General features: G+C 38.8%; 1 protein-coding gene across 13 annotated transcripts in view; it reads left to right on the forward strand.

Annotated features, from left to right (window-relative positions):
* prrc2c (proline-rich coiled-coil 2C) overlaps positions 1-24,303 on the forward strand; it is a 97,328-nt gene that overhangs the window by 41,394 nt on the left and 31,631 nt on the right. For 8 of the 13 annotated variants that reach the window (XM_072274243.1, XM_072274252.1, XM_072274250.1 and 5 more), the window contains exons 6-19: positions 126-355; positions 1,904-1,968; positions 2,969-3,099; positions 3,178-3,265; positions 4,677-4,857; positions 5,383-5,469; positions 5,621-6,281; positions 9,963-10,135; positions 10,880-11,177; positions 12,988-13,198; positions 13,672-15,879; positions 16,959-17,164; positions 20,260-20,414; positions 22,960-23,341. In XM_072274243.1, the coding sequence (XP_072130344.1) occupies positions 126-355; positions 1,904-1,968; positions 2,969-3,099; positions 3,178-3,265; positions 4,677-4,857; positions 5,383-5,469; positions 5,621-6,281; positions 9,963-10,135; positions 10,880-11,177; positions 12,988-13,198; positions 13,672-15,879; positions 16,959-17,164; positions 20,260-20,414; positions 22,960-23,341 (5,076 nt within the window). The remainder of the gene's footprint in view (positions 1-125; positions 356-1,903; positions 1,969-2,968; positions 3,100-3,177; positions 3,266-4,676; positions 4,858-5,382; positions 5,470-5,620; positions 6,282-9,962; positions 10,136-10,879; positions 11,178-12,987; positions 13,199-13,671; positions 15,880-16,958; positions 17,165-20,259; positions 20,415-22,959; positions 23,342-24,303) is intronic. The other 5 variants (XM_072274247.1, XM_072274255.1, XM_072274254.1 and 2 more) reach the window with 3 other exon arrangements.

Here is a 24,303-nt window from a genome sequence, read left to right on the forward strand (position 1 = left end):
TATTCTGTATTTTTCTGATTCTAGGACTTGAGATACATTGAGGCTTCAGAGGAACGATCTGGGTGTGTTTCTAAATGATCCCACTCAATACAATATAGAACTTAACTTAAATTTGTACCATGCAGATGTTGCTACTTGGAGAGATGTTGGAGGAAAAACAGTAATGGAACAAGATGGAAAGCCCACTAATTTAGAAGATGGTGGAACCAGAATGCCAATACCAGAACTGAATGATGGATTCAGGGGTCTTGATAAACGCGATATACGAGAAAAGACATCTTTGCCTCTAACTAAGATAAATGGACAGCTGGTTATCTCACCTGCACCACAATTTAGAGGAATAATGACACCGTATGTAAGTACTAATCTCTTGCTATAAAGACGACTATATATGTATAACTCTACCCCAGCCCCGAAAGGTGATACCTCCCTGCATGCCTTCAAGATGTCCGAAAAGTCTTGCAGAATAGTGATTACTTGATTCCAGGTTCTTTAGGAGAATTACAGGGTATTTTGTATGCTTTCAGTTGTGCAAGTGTGTACTTGACTGCTACCAGAGATGAGAGAAATCAGTTTTGTGAAAATACTGCAGGAAATCATAGGAAGGATTAGAGGGCAGATGGTCAGAATTAGGAATGATGTCAACTGAATGAATAATGATCGTAAGAAAAGATTAATAATTAAGACACACAAGTTCAAACTAATTTCTAAGCTAACTGAAGTTGTGCTTTATACACTGATTCGTTATCCAGGGTGATTGAAACAGTGATAGAAGTCCTTTAATGGTAACATTCAAAATTAATGTCTTAAAAGTAGAAGCAAGAGAATTGCAGAACAATTGCATAAATGCAGGAATGGGATGTTTGGTAGTTCCATCAAAGATAACATGCATGATGGGCTAAATGGTGCCCAGCTATCCTCCTGTGTAGTTGTGTTGCAGGCATATCAGAATTGAAGCATGGCAGAGTCTGATGGATTGAAGGGAGAATGACAAGTTAAGTAAATTGATGGACTAAAGGTGGAAAGAGAATTTTTTTTATTAAAGGCTTATATATTGAATAAAAATGAGATTTTTGACATTTCGCTCAAAGGGTGGTGCTTCTGACAGGTACTTAATATTGTCTTATATTTATGACAATGGTTATACTATGTAAGCTTATTGTTAGAAATAAGAGTTTTGAAATATACAATATGTGAGGTGTTGATCCTTGTTATTCATAGTGTAAAATGAAATCAAGATTAAGGCAGGATTGTATCCATTGAAAAATAGCAGAATTTTGAATTTCTTGGGCAAATTAAGAAAATTTTACATTCTATCTTCTCTCCAAAGAAATGTTTTAAATTGTTTGATTTTTTTTAACCTATTAATAACAATTAGAAAAAGATTGTCAAGCCTGCACTCAGCAGTGATTTACCTTTGAAACTACTATGATCAAATTGCTTTCAGTAATTATATGCTAGATGAGCCCACAAATTAATCAAGCAAATTATTTTTGAGATGAGTCAAAGGTGAAACAACACAAACGTTCATTATTTTTCTTTATTATAAATGTACCCCTAATTTCCTTATGAAGATTCAGCTACCTTTACCTTAAACAACTCCATGCCTTGGCTTTATAGTTCATCTCTTTAACAGTGCATTCAGTACTTATTTTTAGAATCATTTTTGCCATTTGCAATGCACATACAAAATATCTTGAAGCACCTTGACCAAATTGAGAGCGCTGTATAACAATCTTGTTGTCAAAGTCTACATCTTAAAAGCATTGTTTGCAATCACAATTGAATTATGTAGGAAGTTAAAATTCAGATTAGAATTTGTGATGTATGAATGATTTTTCTCTCTTGTAAGTTAAACTATGAACATTTATGCAAGTGTACTTTCTTCCTTTGCTTTTTTCAGATGTCTTACCCACCTGCAAAAATGCAAGGGTCATATCGGTTGCCATACCCAGCACCAAATACCAAGTAAGAATTCTACATTTTCAAAACATAGACAAAATTCATGCTTCTGAGGATAATAGGATAATTTTGTTTTCATAAAAATGAAAAATTAGGGCAGATGATTTTTGTACTCTTTTTCTGGATAAAATGATAACTGAAATTCTAGTGATTGTTGCATTGGAAACAGTAATTGTTTAAATTTTCAAATCTCTAATGTGCTTGACATTTTAGTATTATTTTAGCATTAGCTTTAGATGCCCTTTTAAAGTAAGGGAATACTCTGTTAAGACTAGAAATACCTCCCTCTTTCATTCAAAAAAAGAGAAACTCTGTTCACGATGAAAATTGAATAAGCTTGAGTCCACAGTTATGTACCATTAACATTTCATAGCTCATGGTATAAAACCGTTGCACATTTGTTTAGCAAGTTGAAGAGCCAGGTTATGCATATATTATTAAATATATGAACTGTATCCCCAACTATGGGTAACTAGCCCCACTGCCTTATGGGCAGCCTTGGGAGAGTTGAAGGCTACAGGAGTAAACCCAGACAGAAAATCTGGACTGGCTGGAAGTCACTGAACAGTCTTCTGGCAGCTCCTGTAGCCAAACTGGTGCCAACGTATTGGACTGCACTGGTAAGGATGAGAGGGAGATCTTGATGACTGGGCATCCCAGAATCTCCATACCTTCCGCCCAGGTTTGTGCCCTAGAGAGTTCATGTCACTTTCACTCCGTTATCCTTTGAGATAGGCAGATGCTATCAATATCAAAGTTAAGTATAGACATTATCAGACTGCTTTTTATTTAACAAATGTAGAGTATTATTCCATTTGATAACAAATTGGTTTTTCTCTTCTGTACATGCTTTGCTTTAATTAATTTAAACTCTGGATATATTCATGGTGTAAAGTTTATTTAACAGCCATTAAACTAGTTTTGACTTCTAGTGTGTATATATATATATATATATATATGTATGTCTAAAAATTATTTTTCTTCCAAACCTTCAAATATCATTTAGGAACCAAACTTCCACAAGGCCAGTAAATTCTCAGTGGGCTCTTGACCTCCTTGAAAGGCCCTCCATTATTAGTGCAAATGATTTGAAAGAACTTGATAACCTGGATACTGAAGCAGATGATGGCTGGGCAGGTAAAACCATCAAATGTTGGATCAATTTCCAGCAGAAATCAAAATTGAGGAATTGAATTAAGTGTTTCTTCTATTCAGGGGCCCAATCTGAGGTGGATTACACTGAGAAACTAAATTTCAGTGACGATGATGAGGGAGGATCCACAGAAGACAAAAATGAAAAGTGGTATGAATTATTTTCTAAATGGAGTACAAACTGTCAGTGTTTTAAAAATCTAATGAGTGGCCAGTTAGATTTGAATTGTAACAAAAGTCCATCAGTTTTATTTCCATTTGAGTGTAGCAGAATTTCCAGAGCCAATTCTTTTTGATTTTTAATGCTGTGAAATAATTATTTTCTCATTTTTGAAGTCCTCTGTTTTTAGTTTAATATTATTTAGCGCCATGATACATTTGATGATCCTCAAGCGCTTAATCTTATTGATTGTCCTGAGTGTTTGTATTTTAAACTGGTTGTAATAGATACAGGTTAAATTAAGGGGGAAGCACATGGCTTCACTTTTCATTTCGGTCTAGGCCAACAATACCATTCTCTTAATGTCTTCAATCCATAAGACAAACAAGCAGAATTAGGCCATTCAACCCATTGAGACTGTTCCAACATTTCTCCACTGACTTATCCCTCTCAACCTCATTCTTCTGCCTTCGCTCTCTAATCTTTGTTGCCCTTACTAATTAAGAACCTATCAACCCCTGCTTTAAAGTGGCCTCCACAGCGACATGGCAACAAATTCAACTGATTTACCAGGAAATCTGCAGATGCTGGAAATCGCTCATTTCTGATCTCCCCCTCCACTTTCAAATCTCTTACTATCTTTTCTTTCAGTTAGTCCTGACGAAGGGTCCTGGCCCAATACGTCGACTGTACCTCTTCCTAGATGCTGCCTGGCCTGCTGTGTTCACCAGCATTTTTTGTGTGTGTGGCTTGAATTTCCAGCATTTGCAGATTTCTTTGTGTCTGCATTTTTAAATTCACTACTGCGACACCTCTTCCAGTGATGCCTACACTGAAGAAGTTTAGATCTTCTCTTCAGGAGTTTAGTGAAACCCTCTCTCACTGCTCTCCATCTATAATTTCTTCGGCCATTCAACTTTTCAACCACATTTTGATCAGACTTGCTCATTTCAAATCTCCCCCTCCCCCTCCCACTTTCAAATCTCTTACTATCTCTTCTTTCAGTTAGGCCTGACAAAGGGTCCTGGCCTGAAACGTCGACTGTACCTCTTCCTGTAGATGCTGCCTGGCCTGCTGCGTTCACCAGCATTTTTTGTGTGTGTTGCTTGAATTTCCAGCATCTGCAGATTTCCTCGTGTCAGCATTGGGCCAATAGTTTGCCTGACCCACCCCGAAGAAATACTGCAGTTTAATGTTATTTTAGGAATATTCTTTTCCTGTTCTATGTGGTAGATAGAGTAAGCTTTATAGTTTGAGGTTTAAAGTCAAATTGATTCTATTCAATTGATTCAACTGGTGTGAATTTGGAGGGTGGAGTTTGGAATGTGGAGATGTTTATTAGGTTTAGTTTGGATTAGTGTTTTGGAGACTACTGAAGTTTGATTTCTTTGGATGGTTACAGTGCTGAGCAGACTGGCAAAACGGAAAGCCTAGGATCAAGAACTGCTGAGAGTCCTGATGTCCGGAAAGAAACAGAGTGTCCTGTTGGAAAAGATGCGGCTGTTGAGCGTGCAACATTACAAACAGCTCCACTTTCACCGAACAACAGTTCTTCAAATAGAGACCCACAGTCGGATCGCCAGGTAGTTAAGTTCAGAATTCCTTGATTGTGTGACGCTAGGTAAAATATGCAGTCATGTCATTCTTCAAGATCTTGAGCCATTTTATAGGTTGTGTTGCATGATTTATTGAGCCCACGAATATGTTGATGTATTCCCCTGAACGTGCAATTTTTGAGTCATGTATTTTCTCATATCTACACCTCTGAAACCATAAGATGTTCAACAACCAGTTTGTTTTACTCCAGTCTCTAGAAATGTCCATAGAGTCTGGATTACAAGCCTCCTAGACCATAAGTTACATCCTGGTGTTGTACTGGATAAGAGTAGATCTTTAAATTTCCTTATATTGGAATGGAAGGTATTTGGAAAAGCAAAACAGGCTGGCACTTTTGACACACATACTTTTGTTCCATTTTCTTAAATGTTAAGACTGGTCAGGTTGTTCAGTGACATCTAACCTGTCCATTTCAGGTCTGAGTATTTCATTTTTCCCCCCATTTTAAGGGACAGTTTTGAATAAAATGCTAATAGTTGTTTATTCTGTAGGAGTTTGGACGGACATCATTGCAAACTGCAACACGAGACTTGCGAGGACTAGGAAATGTTTCTGTTAATCAGAAACCAGCTTCCCAGGTAACCTAGAGAACAAAGCAGTACAGAAAAAAGTGCAACATACTATATTATAATTAAGTTACTATATCAAATTTTATTGTAAAATGACATCTGTTAATTTTGAGTTGTTGAAGAGTGACTTAATTGTACTTTTTCTCCAATTAAATCACAGCACCTACCTCCCAATCGTCAAATTGGGCCAGGAAAGCATCCTATCAAACCCCTATTACCTTGTGATGGTGATGAAGCTTGGCGACAAAGAAGAAAGGCCTCAAATTCTGATGTTTCTGCTGCAGTTGAAAGAGCTCGGAAAAGACGTGAGGAGGAAGAGAGGCGAATGGAGGAGCAAAGGTTAGCAGCTTGTGCAGCAAAACTCAAAAAACTTGATGAAAAGTTTGGAACTCAAGAAAAAAAGGCAAAGGAAAATGAAAAAGAAAAAGCAAAGATGAAAGAGAAGGTACAACGGGAGAAGGAAATCAAAGAAGAACAGCAAAAGGAACAGGAAAAGGAGCAACAGAAGGAAACAATAAAAGAACAGGAAAAAGTAAAGGAGCAACTGGAGGAGTCAGTAAAGATCGAAAACCATCAGCAAAAGGAAGAAGAGCTATCAGAGATAAATGAGGAGAAAAAAGAGGTGGAAAAGGAACAACCACTGGAAAAAGAGAAAGCACAGCAACAAGAGACTGAAGAGGCAAAGGATTGCCCACAGGAAAAGGAGGAAAATACAAATGAAGGAGAGGGAGAGATTGAGAAAATCAAGGAAGAGTCGTGTAATGAGTCTGTTTTCAAAGACCAACAAACAGAGAATGAGAGCAGCACTCAAACTGAATCAGGTACTTCATTTTCAGAAGAAAATGTGGGTAGATTAATGTGGTTAAATATTTAGGAAACTGTTAATAATGAGGTATGTTGAAACAAAATATGCTATCTGAAGCTTAGAGGCATGGAGTGAAGGAGGCTAAGGGATGACGATAGAGCGGCATAAATAGGATGGTCGGGATCTTGGTCCCATAGTAAGGGTAGCAAAAACAAGAGAGCATAGGTTTAAGGCAAGAGGCAGGAATTTCAAAAGGGGTTTGAGTTGAAGGATTTTTCTCCCACATCCAGAATGGGAGATATCTGGAACTTACTGCCCAGAGGTTGTCATGGAATCAGGGATGACCACTATATACTTAAGACACACAGAATATGGATGTAATGCAGGAATTGGGAGTAATATAGATTAAAGTCTGTATGAACATATAGGGAAAATGCCCCATGACTGTTTAGTCCGTTGATATTTTACTGACAAGATCTGAGATTTTATTTCCTGATTGGAGGTAAGGCATTATCTTATGAACTGGTTCTCGATTGGGGAGGGAATAGAAAATAGATTTTTGAAGTTTCTTCTAAAATAGTACTGCACTCTACAGCCCATTTCCAAATATTTAACTGGGATTAGTCTTTTGGATTATTTTTCTCAGTCTTCTAACATAAGACGGAAGACCAAAAGGTGTAGGAGCAGTGTTAGCCCGTTTAGCCCACTGATCTGCTCTGCTTGGCTTCCAGTCTAGAATTAAGTTGTTCTGTCGTGACCTTTTGCTCTGTCTTTGGCCATACCTGTTTTAAGTGAAATGTATTCCAGGATGATTGGGTAACTTGGTATTAGACTTCAGTAGAGACATCAGTGGGAGTAAGAGTTGGTCACGTAGTACCCCACACTCGTTCTGCATTTCAGTAAAATAGTTGATCCGATCTTTGGCCTCTGCTCCAGTTGACCCCTTACTACTGAGATTTTGAAAACATACTTAGAAGCAAGAGAAGGCTCCTTGTGTCTACTCCAGCACTTTAGCAATGTGGCCAATGCACCGCTTTTGTACTTTAACCATACATTCCTCAATTTCAGTATGGTAAGCAATTGTTGCACTTCCTCTATTGTATGTAGGGTAAAGAGGACAGATTTGCATACTGTATTCCAATGTTGTAATAGAGCCTTGGTGAGACTACTCTTGCACTCATCTGTTTGCAATAAAAGTTTATCTAAATTGCCTGCTGTATCTGTATGAACATTTGTATGTACTTCAGTGATTTGTGACTTTCTAAACACCACCTTCTTTAACCATTTACAACATTCTGTTTTTTATTGCCAAAATTGATGATCTCATATTTTGCAGTCTGCCATGTGCTTATCTATTTTGTTTTCCCTCAGTTGCCCTGAAGCCCCTCTACCTTTTTAACAGGCCACACTACTCCGCAGCTTTGTAACAACAGCGGTGGAAATATTGCACTTGGTCCCCTTATTACAAATATTGATGCATGCATTAAAGAGCTGGAGCTCCCAATCCTAGCCTACTCTACCAGCAGCAATATTCTCAAAGCATTTACCCCTCTTGATGTTGTATTTCAAAAAGATGGCCACTTGTTTTTCTAAACATGAGTGAATATGGGCCTTTCTGCCCAGTTTTCCATGAGGCAACTTCCTTATCCTAGTAGTTAATCTAAGAACTCTTTGTCATATATCTTTCCATAAATAAGGCAGTGCACAGTATTCTGGGTGATCTTGTTGCCACAAACGGTCCTGTACACATTCCATTGGTATTAACGCCAACATCACATTTGCTTCCTTGCGTTATGTTAATCTTGTAGATATCTAGATTATTCAAAACAGCAGCATTGAACAGTCTGGCAATATTTAAATAATACTTTTCTATACATGCTTCAAAAATAGAAAACTTCACCTTTGCTGTTATTTGTTATATAAGGCTATAAGACATAGGAGCAGAATTAGGCCATTCAGACCACGTCTGCTGTTACATCATTCATGATTTATTATTCCTCTCAACCCCATTCTCTTGCCTTCATCCCATCACATTTGACATCCTTACTAATCAAAAACCTATCAACCTCCACCTTAAATATACCCAATCCCTTTTCCTGCACAGCCAATGAATTGCACAGATTCGCCACACTCTGGCTGAAGAATTTTTTTCCTAATCTCTGTTCTAAATGGACATCTGTCAATTCTGAGGCTATACCCTCTGGTCCTAGACTCCCCTATTATAGGCAACATCATCTCCACATTTACTCTATCTAGGCCTTTCAGTATCAAGTAGATTCCAATGTGATCCTCCCCTCATTCTTCTAAACTCCAGTGAGTACAGGCCCCAGAGCTATCAAAAGCTCCTCATATGTTAACCCCTTCATTCCTGGGATCATTCTCATGAACCTCCTCTGGGCCTTCTCCAATGGCAGAACATCTTTTCTTAGATAAGGGGCCCAAAATTGTTCAAGTACTCCATGTGGTCTGACTAATCCCTTATAAACCTCAGCATTATAGTCTTGTTCTTGTATTCTAGTCCTTTCAAAATGAATCCCAGTATTGCATTTACCTTCTTAACCACCAACAAGTTAACATTTAGGCAATCCTGCACAAAGACTAATAATTCTTTTGTACCTTGATTTTTGAATTTTCTTTCCATTTATAAAATAGTCCATGCCTTTATTCCTTCTGCCAAAATACATGACCATGTACTTCCTACACTATATTCCGTCTGCCACTTCTTTGGCCAGTCCACCAATCCAAGTCCTTCTGCCAACACTCTTGCTTCCTCAACACTATCTGACTCTCTACCTATTTTTGTATGTTCCGCAAACTTGGCTGCAAAACCATTAATTCCTTCATCTAAGTAATTGACATTTAATGTTAATAGAAGTGTACCAACACAGACCCCAGCGGGATACCACTTTAAACGTACCCAATTACTTGGCCTCCATTAGCTGTCTATGGCAATGAATTCACCACCCTCTGGCTAAAGAAACTCTTCCTCATCTCTATTCTAAAGGGATATTCTTTACTCTGAGGCTGTTACCCCTGGTCCTAACTCCCCCACTAAAAGAAACGTCCTTACCATCTGTTTACTCAGCAGAATTATAATATTTTCATTTTGTAGTTGCTGCCTCTCGTAACAGCTACCTTTGTATCATCAACCATTGATACATTGCTTTCAGTCCTTTCACCTAAGCCTTAAACTCCTTATGTACCTAACCTGTGAGCTTGGCACCATGAATATGGTGGTCTTATCTAATTCTCTTTTTCTATCAACAGATCCTCTATACATGCCAATATGTTACTTATAACACCATTGTCTTCAACTTGTGCAATAATGTTTTATGTTATGTTTTATTACACAAATGCTTTTAAGAAATCAAAATATACTGCATTCACTATCCTAGTAGTGCCATCTTCAAAACTCAACAAATTTGTTCAACATTCTTTGACTTTAATAAATCTATGTTGGCTCTACTGAATCATTATGCTTCTACACGCATTGGTATCACTTAGCAATTACCTCACATTTTCCTGACAACTGATGTTAAGCAAATAGGACTGTGATCTTTTTTGCTCTTTCCCCCCCCCTTTAATGAATAGTGTTTTGTTTGGTGGGGTAGTGACGGGGGCAAAGAAGTAGCATAGGGGTAGCTCATGTGGTTACTAGGCAGAAAGTAATAAACAATTTGAATTTCTGTATTGGCAGATGGTGTTTCTCTACCCATTGATCAGCTGGACAGTCCTCTCAATGAAAAAGAGATCACACAAATGCCAAATGATGTGGATGTTGATTTGGCTTCCCAGGCGCGGCCTGCTGCTCCCACAGGTTACTCAAAGCAGTTTCAGAAGTCATTGCCGCCACGATTTCAGCGACAACAGGTGGGGGCTGGTGGTGTTGTATTTCGATATAAGATGTGTGCCCATGTGCATTGATGTGAGTACTTGGTTTTGTAATAGTTAATCAGCCACAGAAATCTCATCTGAGTTTGAAGTTAGTACCAACTGATGCTGCCTGGTGTAAGTATACTGTTTCTGCTATTGTGGGTAACAGTTTGCAGTTGAATTCTTGAATCTGCTCAATATCCAAATGCTTATTTAATAAATTAATATCAGTGTTAAACACAATTCAATAAACTGTAGGTTTGTAATGAAATTGACAATTTTATTCTATTTTAAAGATCGTTCCTATAGGAAGTGAAAAATGCACATTTGCAGTCAGCAGTCTACTTCTGAGTTTGATGTAAAACAAGTAACTCATTATTTTTTGGTTAACTTGCTATATTTGATATGCCTGTTAATTTGCAAATAGATAATGTGATATTGTCATTTGATAAAGCTGCAATATTAATGTCTTTGAAAAATCAGTTGAACTACAGACACAAGAAATCTGAACTTAAAGTAGAAAATGCTAGAAGTACTTAATAGGACAGAAAGCAGCTGTGGAAGGTTTCAGATCCAGATTTGATCTGAATCACGCAGTTTTGATGAACCTGAAACATTGGCTGTTTCTCTTTCAACAGTTGCTTCTTGGCTTGTTGTGCATCTCCAGCATTTTCCTGCTTTATATGCATCTTTACTGGTAAGGTTCATAGCTCAAATAATTTAAGGAAGATTCCTTTTCAGGAGCAGATGAAGCAGCAGCAACACCAATGGCAGCAGCAGCCATCAGGCATCCATCAACAAACACAATCCCAAACACCAGCCCCGTCTCAGACCCAAACCCAAGCCAAGCCTCAGCCTTCTGGTGCTTCTGTGCCACCACCTCCACAGCATAGGCCTATATATCAGACACCCTTAGCTCCTCATCATCAGCACTTGGCTTCAATGGGATTTGATCCACGGTGGATTATGATGCAGCCCTATTTGGATCCACGTATTATATCAGGAAGGCCACCAATGGACATGACACAAATTCACCCTGGTTAGTAATTTAAGTTTCAAATTTGTATAACGTTTTTATGCAACCATGATTTTCTTTGCAACTGCATTTAAAAGAAGTGAAATTAATAGTCTTCGGATTTGCTAACTAATGACCCTTGGTGAAAAGTGATCATGTGGACTGTGTTACGTACCCCGTAATTGGGTTGCCAAACCAGCAGAAATGGATCACTCAGTTGGAGTCTGGATTACTAGAACTAAGAAAGTTTTATTAATGAAACAAGCAACACAGTAATCGAAAGGATAATAAATGCAACAGTTCAGCAATGATAAGCACACATGTGCACAGAATTAAGATAACAGCATCAATCAAGCTCTATCGTTGTCTAGGGGTAAATGACCAATTTCAAAGTGACACAAAGTTCAGTCCAATTTAGTTCAGTTTGCAGTAATCGTTGCCATGGCGATGGACAACGTGGGGGCAGGGAGAGAGAGAACGAGAACGACTGATCATTCAGAACGGCTTCCACTCACAGACCGGCGATATTGCTCACAAGCAGCTTTCGGGCGGGTCCTTTGTGATGTCACCTGAGGTCACTGACTGTGACCCCTCCTCCAGGTGCAGTCAATCCTCTGCAGTGAACCCTGCACCCAAGCGAGGGTGGACACACACCGGGTTCCCGCTGATCGTACCTTTCCACCCTGTGCGTTTAAGGCTGATCCCCCGATTAGCCGTCCAAGAGCTTTCCACCGACTTGTGAGAGGCGCATCGCTTCCAGGGTCTCGTTACCTCGGGTGTCGTGTGTGTCCTGCCTTAGCGAACCTGTCCCTTTTTATCCCCCTGCTGGGGTATCGCCTGTCCATCACTTCAAACAGTTCAGGGTTCAAAGGGGGAGCCACTCTAGACAGCTCTCTCTCCCGTCCCTTCATTACACATCTCCAGATGCTGCTTCATTGTTCCTTATCTCTCCTTCCCCTGAGGACAGGTGGCAGACCAACTGCTGATGCCACTGATGCTAGCCCAGGGCAGCAAACATCTTAATTTATGTGTATTCTCATCACAACTGGAAGGAATCAATTTTAAGCTCAGTTCCTCAGGCGTCTTTATATTGAATGATATAGGGAGAACAGATTATTTTTAAGCTAATGGGCAAGAGTGGTATTACGTTTTCAGAAGTGTTCACTGTAAAGTGCCATTGGCTTCATTGCTGGCTAATTTAACAGGAGCTGTATATCTGACTAGCAAAGAAATGTTGGGTAATGAATTAATAATTGGAGGAGGGGAACTGTGAATTGTGGATATTTAAAACAAAAGTTTAAAAACCGATCTGAGATAATTGATTCAAATTGATGCATTTGTAGTATGTGGAACAAATTGAAAGCATTTTGAATTCAGTTGCTGTTCTGTAAGTTAGATGTTTTTCATGTATAATACAAAAGAAATGCTGAAAATAAGGGTCATTGATCTGAAACATTACCCTCTCTTCACAGATATTGACTAACCACATTTTAAGCACGTTCTTCTATTTCAGGATTTCTGGTGTCTGCTTTTTTTCCCTTTTTGTTTCCTGTTTTTCGTAATTTTAGTACTGGACCTATAGAAAGATATCTGAAGATACCATAGTGCTTTTTTAAATGTTGTTATTATTGGCATAGCCTTCCAATTTGCCTTCAATTGATTTCATTAATTCTCGTCAACTTGCTCCTCATTTAAGTCCAGAGGTGAATTCTAATTATTTGTTTTTTTGTAATAAAAGTAACATTTCTCTGATATTTTACTGTTAGTGACTAATATTTAGCACAGCCACTATCAATTTGTTGTAGCAATGTTACTTAACTCCTGTTCCTTACAGGTATGATACCAACGAAGCTAATGAGGAGAGATCAAATTGACAGTTCTGGATCAGGATCTGAAACATTTGACCATCCATCGCGTCCCACCAGAGATCATACCATTCAGTCTGCTGAGCCTCAGTTGGTGTGGGGGTCAGAGTCTTATCCTCACACTGAACCACAACGAACTACCACTCCTACGGTAGTCGTGGAAGAAAGTAAAGATTTAAGGCAAGTTTTTGAAGTAGGAATCTCAAAGAAAAGTTGTTCTGAAGTTCTCATTTCAAAATCTGTGGTTTATGGAAATAGGGCTTCAATTTTGGGTACTAAATGTGTTGGAAATCTACTGGTAGTGAAGGTACCATAATTTAACCCAAAAGTACCCTCCTCAGGCTAGAACATACTGAGGAAGGAGGTGATTAAAATTCACTTGAATTTCTGTTCAATTGTTATTAGCATTATCTACTGGATGTATTGAATGGATATTTGGATGAAGGTGAGAACCAGAAATTAGTCTTTGAAGTAGACAGTGATTTTCAAGCTCACTTGCTGGCTACAGCCATCAGAAGAACAAAAAAGTCACTTTCATTGAAATCATGCATAATTTTATGTTAAGTATTTCAAGTTTCATGATGACATGAATGTAATATGTTAGAGAACTTATCTACTGTTTTTGTAATTATGGCTTTACCATTTTTCTCTAGATCTGAAGTAGTTGCAGAACAAGAGAGAAAGTTGCATGCCTACTCTACAGAAAAGAGACAGCTGTCACCACATTTGAATCAGGAACTATTCAGGGACAAGACTAATGATGAAAAAGGAAAGTTTACAAACAAATCACTGGAAGATGAGCAATCTGTTCAGGTTGAAAATGTAGGTGATCCTGGGAACTTAGAACCTGTGGATTCTGGTATGATTCGTGGCTCACAGGAGGAGCCAATTTTGCGTGGAGAAACCAGGACAGTTTTAAAAAGAAACCTGTCTCATGGGTCCAACCATTCGCTGAAATTGGAAGATCAAAAGACTGACTCTGTGCCAAATACAATTAAAGTACAAAACAGGGTTACGGAATCAAAAGACCACATAGACAAACCAGACGAAAAATCAAAAAAGGAAAGTAAAACACTCGAAGTAGTAAAGACTGAGAAGACATTTAGGAGAGAGTCCAGGTATGACACACGTTGGGGTCCTAGACCTGGTTCTAGGAGAGATGAAGGCCACATGAGGCCTGTGCGACGTTCTGGTCCAATCAAAAAACCTGTTCTGAGAGACATGAAAGAAGAACGTGAACAAAGAAAGGAAAAAGAAGAACGTCATTCCATTCCAATAAAAGGCAATAAAGCTGCAAAAACAGAAAGGAGAGAGCCATCACAGGCAAACAAATTAGTTGTTAAACCAGAAACTGAGAAATCTCCTTTGGACAGTTCCTCATCAGCGATTAAAAAAGCAGGCCAGGATCTAAAGCCATCAATTGATAAAACAGAAACTCCATCAACAATTACGTCAGTCGGTAAAACAAACAACAATCAAGCTGTTTCAAATCAAACATCGAAAGATGAAAAGCAAGAGAAAGCACATGTTAAAAATCAGGTTTCAGATAAACAACATATTGAAAACCGGTTTTCAGCCAGGCGAGATTCTGGTTTGCCCCCGCGTAACTACCGGAAAGAGATTAGGGAACAACGTGACTGGTTTCCTGAGCAGGTATACAGGGGTAGAGGTTGTGGAGAATTCTATTCTCGAGGGCATAGCTTTAGAGGTTCCTACGGTGGCCGTGGACGTGGAGGAAGAGGTCGTAGTCGGGAATATCCACGTTACAGAGAGTCACGACAAAGGTCTGAAAATGTATCGAATGTATCTTCTTTTCGGCAAAGGGAGGAGAGTGAAACACGTAGTGAAAGTTCTGATTTTGAGGAGGTTCCGAAGCGTCGCAGACAACATGGCTCTGAAACAGATTCTGATACTGAAGCTCATGAAAGTGCTAGTGAAACAATTTCTGACAAAGAAAATCCACCAAAAGGGAAATGTCTGAAGAAAGAGGGAAGGCCAGACAGTAAACCTGTTCAAAAGTCTTTTAGATCTGAAAGCACCTTAAAGGTGGATAACAGATCGTCAGAAAAACCTGTCTCAAAAGATGTTGACTCAAAGCCAAAACCTGGTTTTCTTCCTCGAGGTGAACCATCGAGACGTGGAAGGGGAGGGATGTATAGAGGAGGTGGTAGGGGCACAGGAGGCAGGGGTGGTTCAAGGTCTGCGTCATTGAGGAAGTCAGGGCCTTCTAATTCAATATGGTCTCCAAGATTAGAGCCTTCCAGGAGAGATGATGGGGAAACAAAAAAAGACCATTTTGAACCTCTTCCTTTTGATAAGAGACCTGTTAAATCAGAACGCAAATTTGACCATAACAGAGACCAACTCCGTAAGCAAAGACCCACTCGACCACCAAGGCAAGATAAACCACCTAGATTCAGGCGTTTGAAAGAGAGAGAAGCTGCAGCTAAAGTAAATGAGCACACTGCAACAATAATAAATACAAACTCTAATAGTAATGTGCAGGAACATCCAACCTCATTAGATTTAGCTGGAAGCAAGTCACCAGATTTATCCAATCAGAATTCTTCTGATCAGGCTAACGAAGAATGGGAAACTGCTTCTGAAAGCAGTGACTTCAATGAGAGGCGTGAAAGAGATGAAAAGAAAATTATAGATATCAACTTGCAGACTACAAAGTCTGGCGAAAGTAACTTCCTTCCAAAGAGGGATGCTGCAAAAAGAAGTTTCTCCAGTCAGCGCCCAGGAACAGATCGACAGAATCGTAGAAGCAATAGTGGGGCGAACAAGTCTAACAGAAATTATTCTGCAAACAAGAATGAAAGGCGTAGTGGATTATCATCAAAGAATGGTAGAAGAGGGTAAGTTCTTCCGGCAGTACTTTGAGGGCATTTTTTCAGGACTATTCGGCACCACATTTTCAGTTTAACTCTTTGATAATCATCCGTCAATTAAGACTAAACAGTGACATACCAAGATGACTGGGTTATTCTGGCAGTTTGAAATGCTTAGATCATAATTACAAGTTAAAAATTAATTGGTAATGTTTCTCAAGGCAGTTGTGGTGTAAGTTAACTTGCCAAAAATATTAAATTTTGATCAGTGGATATTTTTAACAGTTTAGCATTTTCCTTGCCTAGTCTCTGTACCAAAAGGAAGTATGGTTGCAGAGTGACTTTTATTGTTTTTCAATGAGATTGAGCAATTTCTTGCTCCACCCTCATGGCGATGCTCAATTTTCATCACATTACATTTTTACCATCAGCAATTGTGGAATACTACACAAGTAAAATGAGATTTTATAAGATAGCGAATCTGATGTATCCACACTGTACTATTTTTTAAAAAAACGTTCTGCATGCAGATATACATTTTCACTGCCGGACTGTATATGGGCAGCAACATATTCTGCTTTCAAACAAGGAGGCACTTAGAGGGAGACAATTCTTGGTCAATCCTTTTAAAGGAGAGATACAGAGAAGTATTATGAAAAGTGAATTTGTGGCAGATGCACATCCTTGCTTGTAGTAAACTACATGTAATACACTGCAAACACATTATGTAGCTATTTGAGCATCTAATTACAGAAATCATGTATTTTTATCACTAAAATCACTGCTAAATTACTCCAATTTCTTTGAGGCAAAACTTTGTCACCTAATTTTTAGAATATAAAACATACATAAATTAACTTAATTCACTTAAAAGCTGTCTTGTAGGGCTTTGGGATTTAGTAAGTTAAAGTTGAATGATCAGGGTAATAATGGGTGGAACAGCTGTGGAACTGTTGGTGCTTCAGTAAGTAGTATAATTAATATACCTGATGTTTTTCATTTTGGTTTTTCTTTTTACAGTTTTAGCGGGTCGAGGGAAATAATAGACTGTCTTGTCTGTGGGGGATTGTGGTTAGTTTCTTGTTTGTATGGTTTGTGTGATATAGGCCTTTAGAAGAGAGAACAGCAATGATTGGTATTGATCCCACCAGCAGTAACGTGGCTCACCATCCAGCAGAAAATGGCAACACAGGCACTTCTCTGAAGTCTACTAAAGAAGCTACTGGGAAGAAAAGAGAAGAGTCAAAATCGGCTAAAAAAACAAAGGAAAAGCCTGATGCATTGTCGCAATTTGACTTGAATAACTATGCTAGTGAGTATTGCATCATTACTAATGTACTATGAATTTTGTGTGCACAGTTTTGACTCTGTTTTTGACTTGTTTTGGGGATGATTTTTTTTGTTGTTGTAAATGTTTCTTTGACAGTTTTGTATTGTATTGTAAGTTGTTTTTCATTTCCTTCCAAGAATGACTTTGCAGGTGACACCCATGTTATGGCCGTTAGAGTAACAATAACTTTTCTTTGCAAAATTTAGAACTCGCTGCTGTAAGGTTTGAAATGCAGAATAAAATCTTATATTTGTGGGGGGCTGGGAGGGAGACTTTTTTTCCCAAGACGTTTCTTTGACTTATGCTCAGAAGACAGGATTTATGTTATGGATAATCATGATACGGGCTGTTTTCTAGGAATGCAGTTTTGGTAATTAAATGGAAAACCAATTAAAAGCAGTAACTAAATGGTAAGACACTATATCAGGAGATGTCCATGGAGAGAGAAGCAGTTAATGTTTCAGCTCACTGTTCATCAGAGCTAGAAATTGTTAGAGGTAATTGCAAATCATTTGCAAATCTTTAATACCTTTAATACCTTTAAATAAAGATATGCAATATCTTTAATATGGGTAATGTTTTTTAAAAGTGCAAAAAGAGTGATCAGTAACAAAGTAGTAATGGTCCCAGATAAAAACTTGGGGAAACTCTTGGAAATGTGAGGTACAAGGCTGGAATGGATGATTATCTGAAATTGCTGAATTTATTGTATTGAATTTATTAACATACTAATTTTTATAGCTGCCCTATAAACTAGTTCCAGTATTCCTGTTTTTATTGTTTTTCCAGGATCTGTAGTATTTTGCTTTCAAAGTAAAATTAGAACTACACCCTGTCCTTGTTATATGCGGGGGATACATTCCTTGAAGTCGACGCATAATGTTAAACCACATAATGTGAATAATTATTTAAATGGAGAAAATAGGGATGCTTTCTTAAGGGCTTCCTAAGTATGTTTTATCTGTAATTTATTCACATTTTCATACCAATACGACACAAAAGCAGTACCACAAGGCAACATTCGTATTATAATTCATCAATTTAAGGTAATATTCAACATAATAAATCATAGAAAGTTAACATACTAGGATGTACAGTATCACCAACAGTGGCAAGTGTGTTCGCTCCGGGAGATGAGTGGTTGTGGTGGTTTCGGGCAACTTTACATGGATGAGGTGGATGGTTGTGTGTCATTAGGATCATCAAGGACAGTAAGGGGTAAAGGAAGACTCACAAAACTCTCAGTACTGCCGGCTGCAGGAGATGACACTGGTTTGAAGAAAGTGGTGAGGATTGTTTGCTTGGCAGCATTTTGTGTTTCAGCATAAATTTGCTTGTAGGGAAGAAGGCTTGACTGCAGGGAACGACTGAAATGCTGACTCCGTTCTAAACTTGGGTCCATGTCGATCGCCATTTGTGCCAAGTGTTCCGCAGCCTTAAAAATTCTGCCCAGTTGCTTCAGAGTGGATGACCTGACCTCTTTCCAGGATTCATCAATGTTGTTGATGGCATGTCTGATGTTGAAGGACTTTCACCATTCCCTCTCCGTTGGTAAACTACCGGGATTTTCAAAATCGTCTGTTGCTTGCAGCACCTGAGAGATGGTTCGCCGTAAAAAAAAAATGCCTTGATTACGGATATCACACCTTGGTCGAGTGGTTGAATCAGCGACGTTGTGTTAGGCGGCAGGAAACGCACTGTTATGTTAGGATGAATGCTGTCCAAATGTTTAGGGTGGGCTGGCACATTGTCAAGCAACAGAAGAACTTTAAAGGCAAGATTTTGTTCCCAGCAGTAGCGTTCAGCCTCAACAGCAAAAAGATTAACAAACCAATCTTCAAAGATTTGACCAGTGACCCATGCTTTCTTGTTAGCTGCCCAGTGGACAGGAAGCATATTCTTACTCAAACCCTTAAGAGCACGGGGGTTTAGTGAATGGTAAACTAAGAGAGGCTTCATCTTACAACAGTCTCCTTCGGCATTGGAACATGTAAACAAAGTCAATCTATACTTTGCTGCCTTGAAACCTGAGGCAATTTTTTTATCCTTATGTAAGTGCGTTTCAGCATACACTTCCAAAAAAGCCCGGTCTTGTCTGCATTAAACACCTGCTTTGGTGTGACGCCTAACTCAGCTATCATAGCCCACAGCTGCACAAGGCAGCGTCCCAGAGCTGTTACCTTCACCTGGCGCCGCCCTGTTTATAATTTCCAACTTTTTTTCCAAGTGTTAAAGCTGTTCTCTGCCGCTTGGCTGGTGGCCCAGGACTTGACATCGGACGCTTAGGAGACATAGTTAAATATTTCAAGCACAAAATCACTGCACCATGGGTAAAAACACAGAAGTTTAAGAGTGCAAGATTGCACATCCATACGTTGCCAAAACCAATGGGAGACTGGCAGGAGTGAGATTGTGAGGCGTGCGCACGTGACCTGTATTGGTGGGAAAGCGGTGCTTCTCGTCCCAACAGTGAGACTGTGAGACGTGCGCATGTGACTTGTATTGGCGGGAAAGCAGTGCTGCTCGCATGACTGAGTTTTGGACGCATATAACAAGAAGTTGGTAGAAATAGGTTCCTCGCATAACTGTGAATCTGCATTGTCTGAAGACGCATATAACAAGGACAGGATGTAGATGTTATACTACGGATTTGTGGTTTGAGCTCTGCTAAATTTTCATATTCACTTGTCCCAGCATTGAAGAGGTCACTTTAAGGCCAGCGATTTCTCTGTAGGGAAGAAACATCTTAGAGATGGTTGTCCTTGGGCACCTGTTTCAGTGGCTGGATTCAGATGAATTGAAGGACAGGCATCACATTACTTGGCTTTTCCTGCATGTGACATTATTACTTCATGGTGTAGTTGATGAACTTCTAGTTTTCACCAACATCTAGTTTCCAGATCCAATGTAAAACGTATATTTGTTCACCATATTTTTCTTGTCAGTAGTATAACAAGTTCTTGTCCATGAATGCTCATGAGCGAAAACAACATTTTGCTAAATTTTGGAGAATAATGTTTGTTATTGTAAATACAAATCAAAATGGTTAATGTTAATGGTTGATTTTGTTTTTGTAGGTGTGGTGATCATTGATGATCATCCAGAAGTGACAACAATTGAAGATTCCCAATGTAACACTATTGATGATGGATTTACTGAGGTTGTGTCAAAGAAACAACAAAAACGTTTACAGGATGAAGAACGTAGAAAAAAAGAGGAGCAAGTTGTACAGGTGATGGAATTAATTAGCATTCATATCTAGTGAAAAGATGCTGAGCATATCCAAGTCATCTTTGTCTTGTTGCTGTCAATGTACATTTCAGTAGTTTGCTTACGTTCATCCACAGGTGAATGGTTATTGTTCATGTTTGCCACATCTCCTAGTTTGACCAAAATTTGAAATTTTAATAAGCCCTAAAGGTCAGCACTGAGCTTTGACCACCTCTATTCTTAGTCTACCTGGAAAAACAATAATTTAATATAAGACCATAAGACATGGGAGCAGAATTAGGCCATTTGGCCCATCAAGTCTGCTCCACCATTTAGTCATAGCTGATCCTTCTTTCCCCTCCTCAGCCCCACTCCCTGACCTTCTTCCCGTAACCTTTGATGCTGTGTTCAGTCAAGAACCTATCAAGCTCTTCCTTAAATACACCCAACGACTTGGCCTCTATAGCTGTTTGTGGTAATAAATTCCACAAATTTGCCACCCGCTGGCTGAAGAAATTTTCCCTTAAGGAAACCATGCTGACTTTGTCCTATCACGTCCTGTGTCACCAAGTACTCCATAACCTCATCCTCAACAATTGACTCCAACATCTCCAACAGGCCAACTGACCTATAAATTCCTTTCTGCTGCCTTCCCCCTTAAAGAGTGGAGTGACATTTGCAATTTTGCAGCCCCCGGCACCATGCAGTGATTTTTGAAGGAACATTATTAATGCCTCCACAATCTCAAAGGCTACCTCTTTCAGAATTCATCCAGCTCAGGTGATTTATGTGCCCTTCGGTCTTTTAGCTTTTTAAGCACCTTCTCCCTTGCAGTTGTAACTGTAATCACTTCTCTTCCCTCACACCCTTCAAGGTCTGACACACTACTAGTGTCTTCCACAGTGAAGACTGATGCAAGATACTCAGTTCATCTGCCATCTCCTTGTCCCCTGTTATTGTTGCTCTGGCCTCATTTTCTAGTGGTCCTGTATCCACTTTGATATTGTTTGCTAACTTGCTTTCATATTTCATCATTTTCCTCTAATGATTCTTTTCGTTGCTGTCTGTAGGGTTTTAAAAGCTTCTCAATCCTATCTTCCTACTCATTTTTGTTTTGTTGTATGCACTCTTGCTTTTACATTAGCTTTGACTTTCCTTGTCAGCCACGGTTCTACTATTTTGCCATTTAAGTATTTCTTTATTTTTGGAATACATCTATCCTGCACCTTCCTCTTTTTCCTAGAAACTCACACCATTGCTGCTCTGATGTCATCCCTGCTAGCATCTCCTTCCAATTTACTTTGGCCAACTCCTCTTTCATATCACTGTAATTTCTTTTACTCCAGTGAAATACTGCTATATCAGATTTTACTTTCTCCCTATCAAATTTCAAGTTGAGTTCAATCATATCGTGATCACTGTCTCCTAAGGGTTCTTTTACCTTAAGCTCCCTAATCACCTCCGATTCATTACATAACACCCAATTGAGTATAGCTGATATTCTAGTAGGCTCAATGGCAAACTGCTCTAAAAAGCCATCTCGTAGACATTCAACAAACTCTCTCTTGGGATCGATTTCCAACCAGATTTTCCCAATCAACCTGTATGTTGAAACCTCCCATGACTATCATAACCTTGCCCTTTTGACATGCCTTTTCTTAATTCCTGTTGTATTCTGTGGTCCACATCCCAGCTACTGTTGGGAGGCCTTTATACAGCTGCCATCAGGGTCCTTTTACACTTGCAATTTCTGAACTCAACCCACAAGGATTCAGCATCTTCCGATCCTATGTCACATCTTTCTACTGATTTGACGCCATTCTTTACCATTAGAGCCATGCCACCCCTCTGCTGATCTTCCTAACCCTCCGATACAATGTGTAACCTTGGACATTCAGCTCCAAACTACAACCATGCTTCAACCACGATTCAGTGACGGCCACAACATCATACCCACAATCTGTAGAAGTGTTGAATATTTGGAAAATTTAGGCTGCCAGTTTCATCATATTATCATTCTTGTAATCTCAATTTCTTTTACTTTTGCTCCTTTATCTCTTTTTAGTGGTTTGTAGAATAAACTCGGGGTGAGCAAACGTTTTTGTTTCTCAACAATCTGATTCATTCTTTCAAGGACATTCACTCTTCGAATTGCACATTCTTTCCTGATCTCACTTTTTACCTTCACTATCTTTTCTAAATACTTCGTGTCTGTGAATATTCATGACCACACTACTTATACTTTTTAACCAAATTTGTTATTTTGCAACATTACGTTTGTACACATCTAACTGTCCTTGTAGAACGAGGTGTTGAGCAGATGTGCCAATGCTAAAGCTGTCCTGATGGTGAATCTCTGACTTATATCAGGTCTTGTATGCATAAATTCTGTCACTTGTGGGGTCAGAACTAGCTCCTTACCATAAACAACAGAGAAAAAACTTAGCCAGCAAGCTGCTAGCTAGATTTTCTTATCATGGTGGATAGTTTATTGTTTGAAATGATAGCTTGTTCATATTTTTGATATTCTTATTGAATGGTATTTAAAATTTATTTATTTATTTCAGAACTGGAACAAAAAGAATTCAAATGAGAAAGGAAGAGGCCAGAATTCTAAATTGCCTCCACGATTTGCAAAAAAGCAACAACAGGCAGCCCAACAAACTCAGGCTCAGGCTCCAGCTTCAGTTCAACCACAGGCTCAGCCTCAGCAACAGGCTGTGGTTTCAACGACAGATCCAGTTCAGGATTCAGCACAAGGTCCATCTTCAGTTGAGACACCAGTATCTGTTCAGGAGCAATCAAAGGTGCAAGGAGGAAGCAGTACTTCAGGAAATAACAACGAATGTTCACTTTCAGCCCCAACACAAACACACAGCACATTGGACACAGAGCTATGGGACAACCAGATTAGCTCTTCAGGTGTCCTTTCAGATATCACCACGAAATGTTAGTATAAGTTTATAAAATATATATTTCATTATTTTGTTTCTTCTGGCACCATTTTGCCATATGCCACTGAAAATCACAAGCAGTATTCAATCCAGTGGATTTGTGTTTCTCCAAAGGCTTTGTTGAATCATTCACACTTAAATGTTTAATTTCAAATTTAACCACTGAGCTTTTGAAATGTTGGTTTATAGTTCCAGTATTGGTTCTGACAGATCCTGTTTATCCTGTGTCCAGAAAAGTGTTTAAGCTCTCTTGTGATTGACTCTCGAGTCAATTTACTTTAAATTTTTTTAGTAGGCCATGTTGACTGGAATGATGAAGGGTGGCCTACATTCCTTTGTCTATCCTGACTGATTTTCAAGGGAGAAATGTGGCTGTTGGGGAGTCATTTTGGAGTGAATTGATAAGCATTTGAACTACAGTTGTTGGTGCTTCATTGTCTTGCAGATTTTTATTTGGCGTTTGTCTGGCTAAATAGGAAATAATGTAATTGGTAAAACAATAATTTACAGGCTTAGTTAGCATGGTATTTTTTTTTTGAAATTACATCTATAATTACCGTGACAGAACAGAACACAATGTTCACTTGATCAGGGAGAACCAGTATGATTGTGTAAAGATAATGCTTGATGATTCTGACTGAATATTTTGAAGAGATTATTGAAACATTATGAAGGGAAATACATAATATTTTTATAAATTTCCAGAAGACATTTGATAAAACCTTCACACGATGCTGTTCAATTGAAAACAGTTTGTTGACCTTGTGAGGAAATTGGCAAATGGCAAGACACTGTATTGAGATAATGGACACGATTTAAATTGGCAGGATGTGGATATAGTTGGGGTCTAAAGGAATCTATATCAGGGCCTTAGCTTTCAATGCATTTATAAATTAATGATTTGTAAGGTTTTGTTGAAATTGCACATTAAGCTTATAAAAGACAAAACATACAGAA

This window comes from Mobula birostris, chromosome 12 (assembly GCF_030028105.1).
Source record: "Mobula birostris isolate sMobBir1 chromosome 12, sMobBir1.hap1, whole genome shotgun sequence".
NCBI lineage: Eukaryota > Metazoa > Chordata > Chondrichthyes > Myliobatiformes > Myliobatidae > Mobula > Mobula birostris.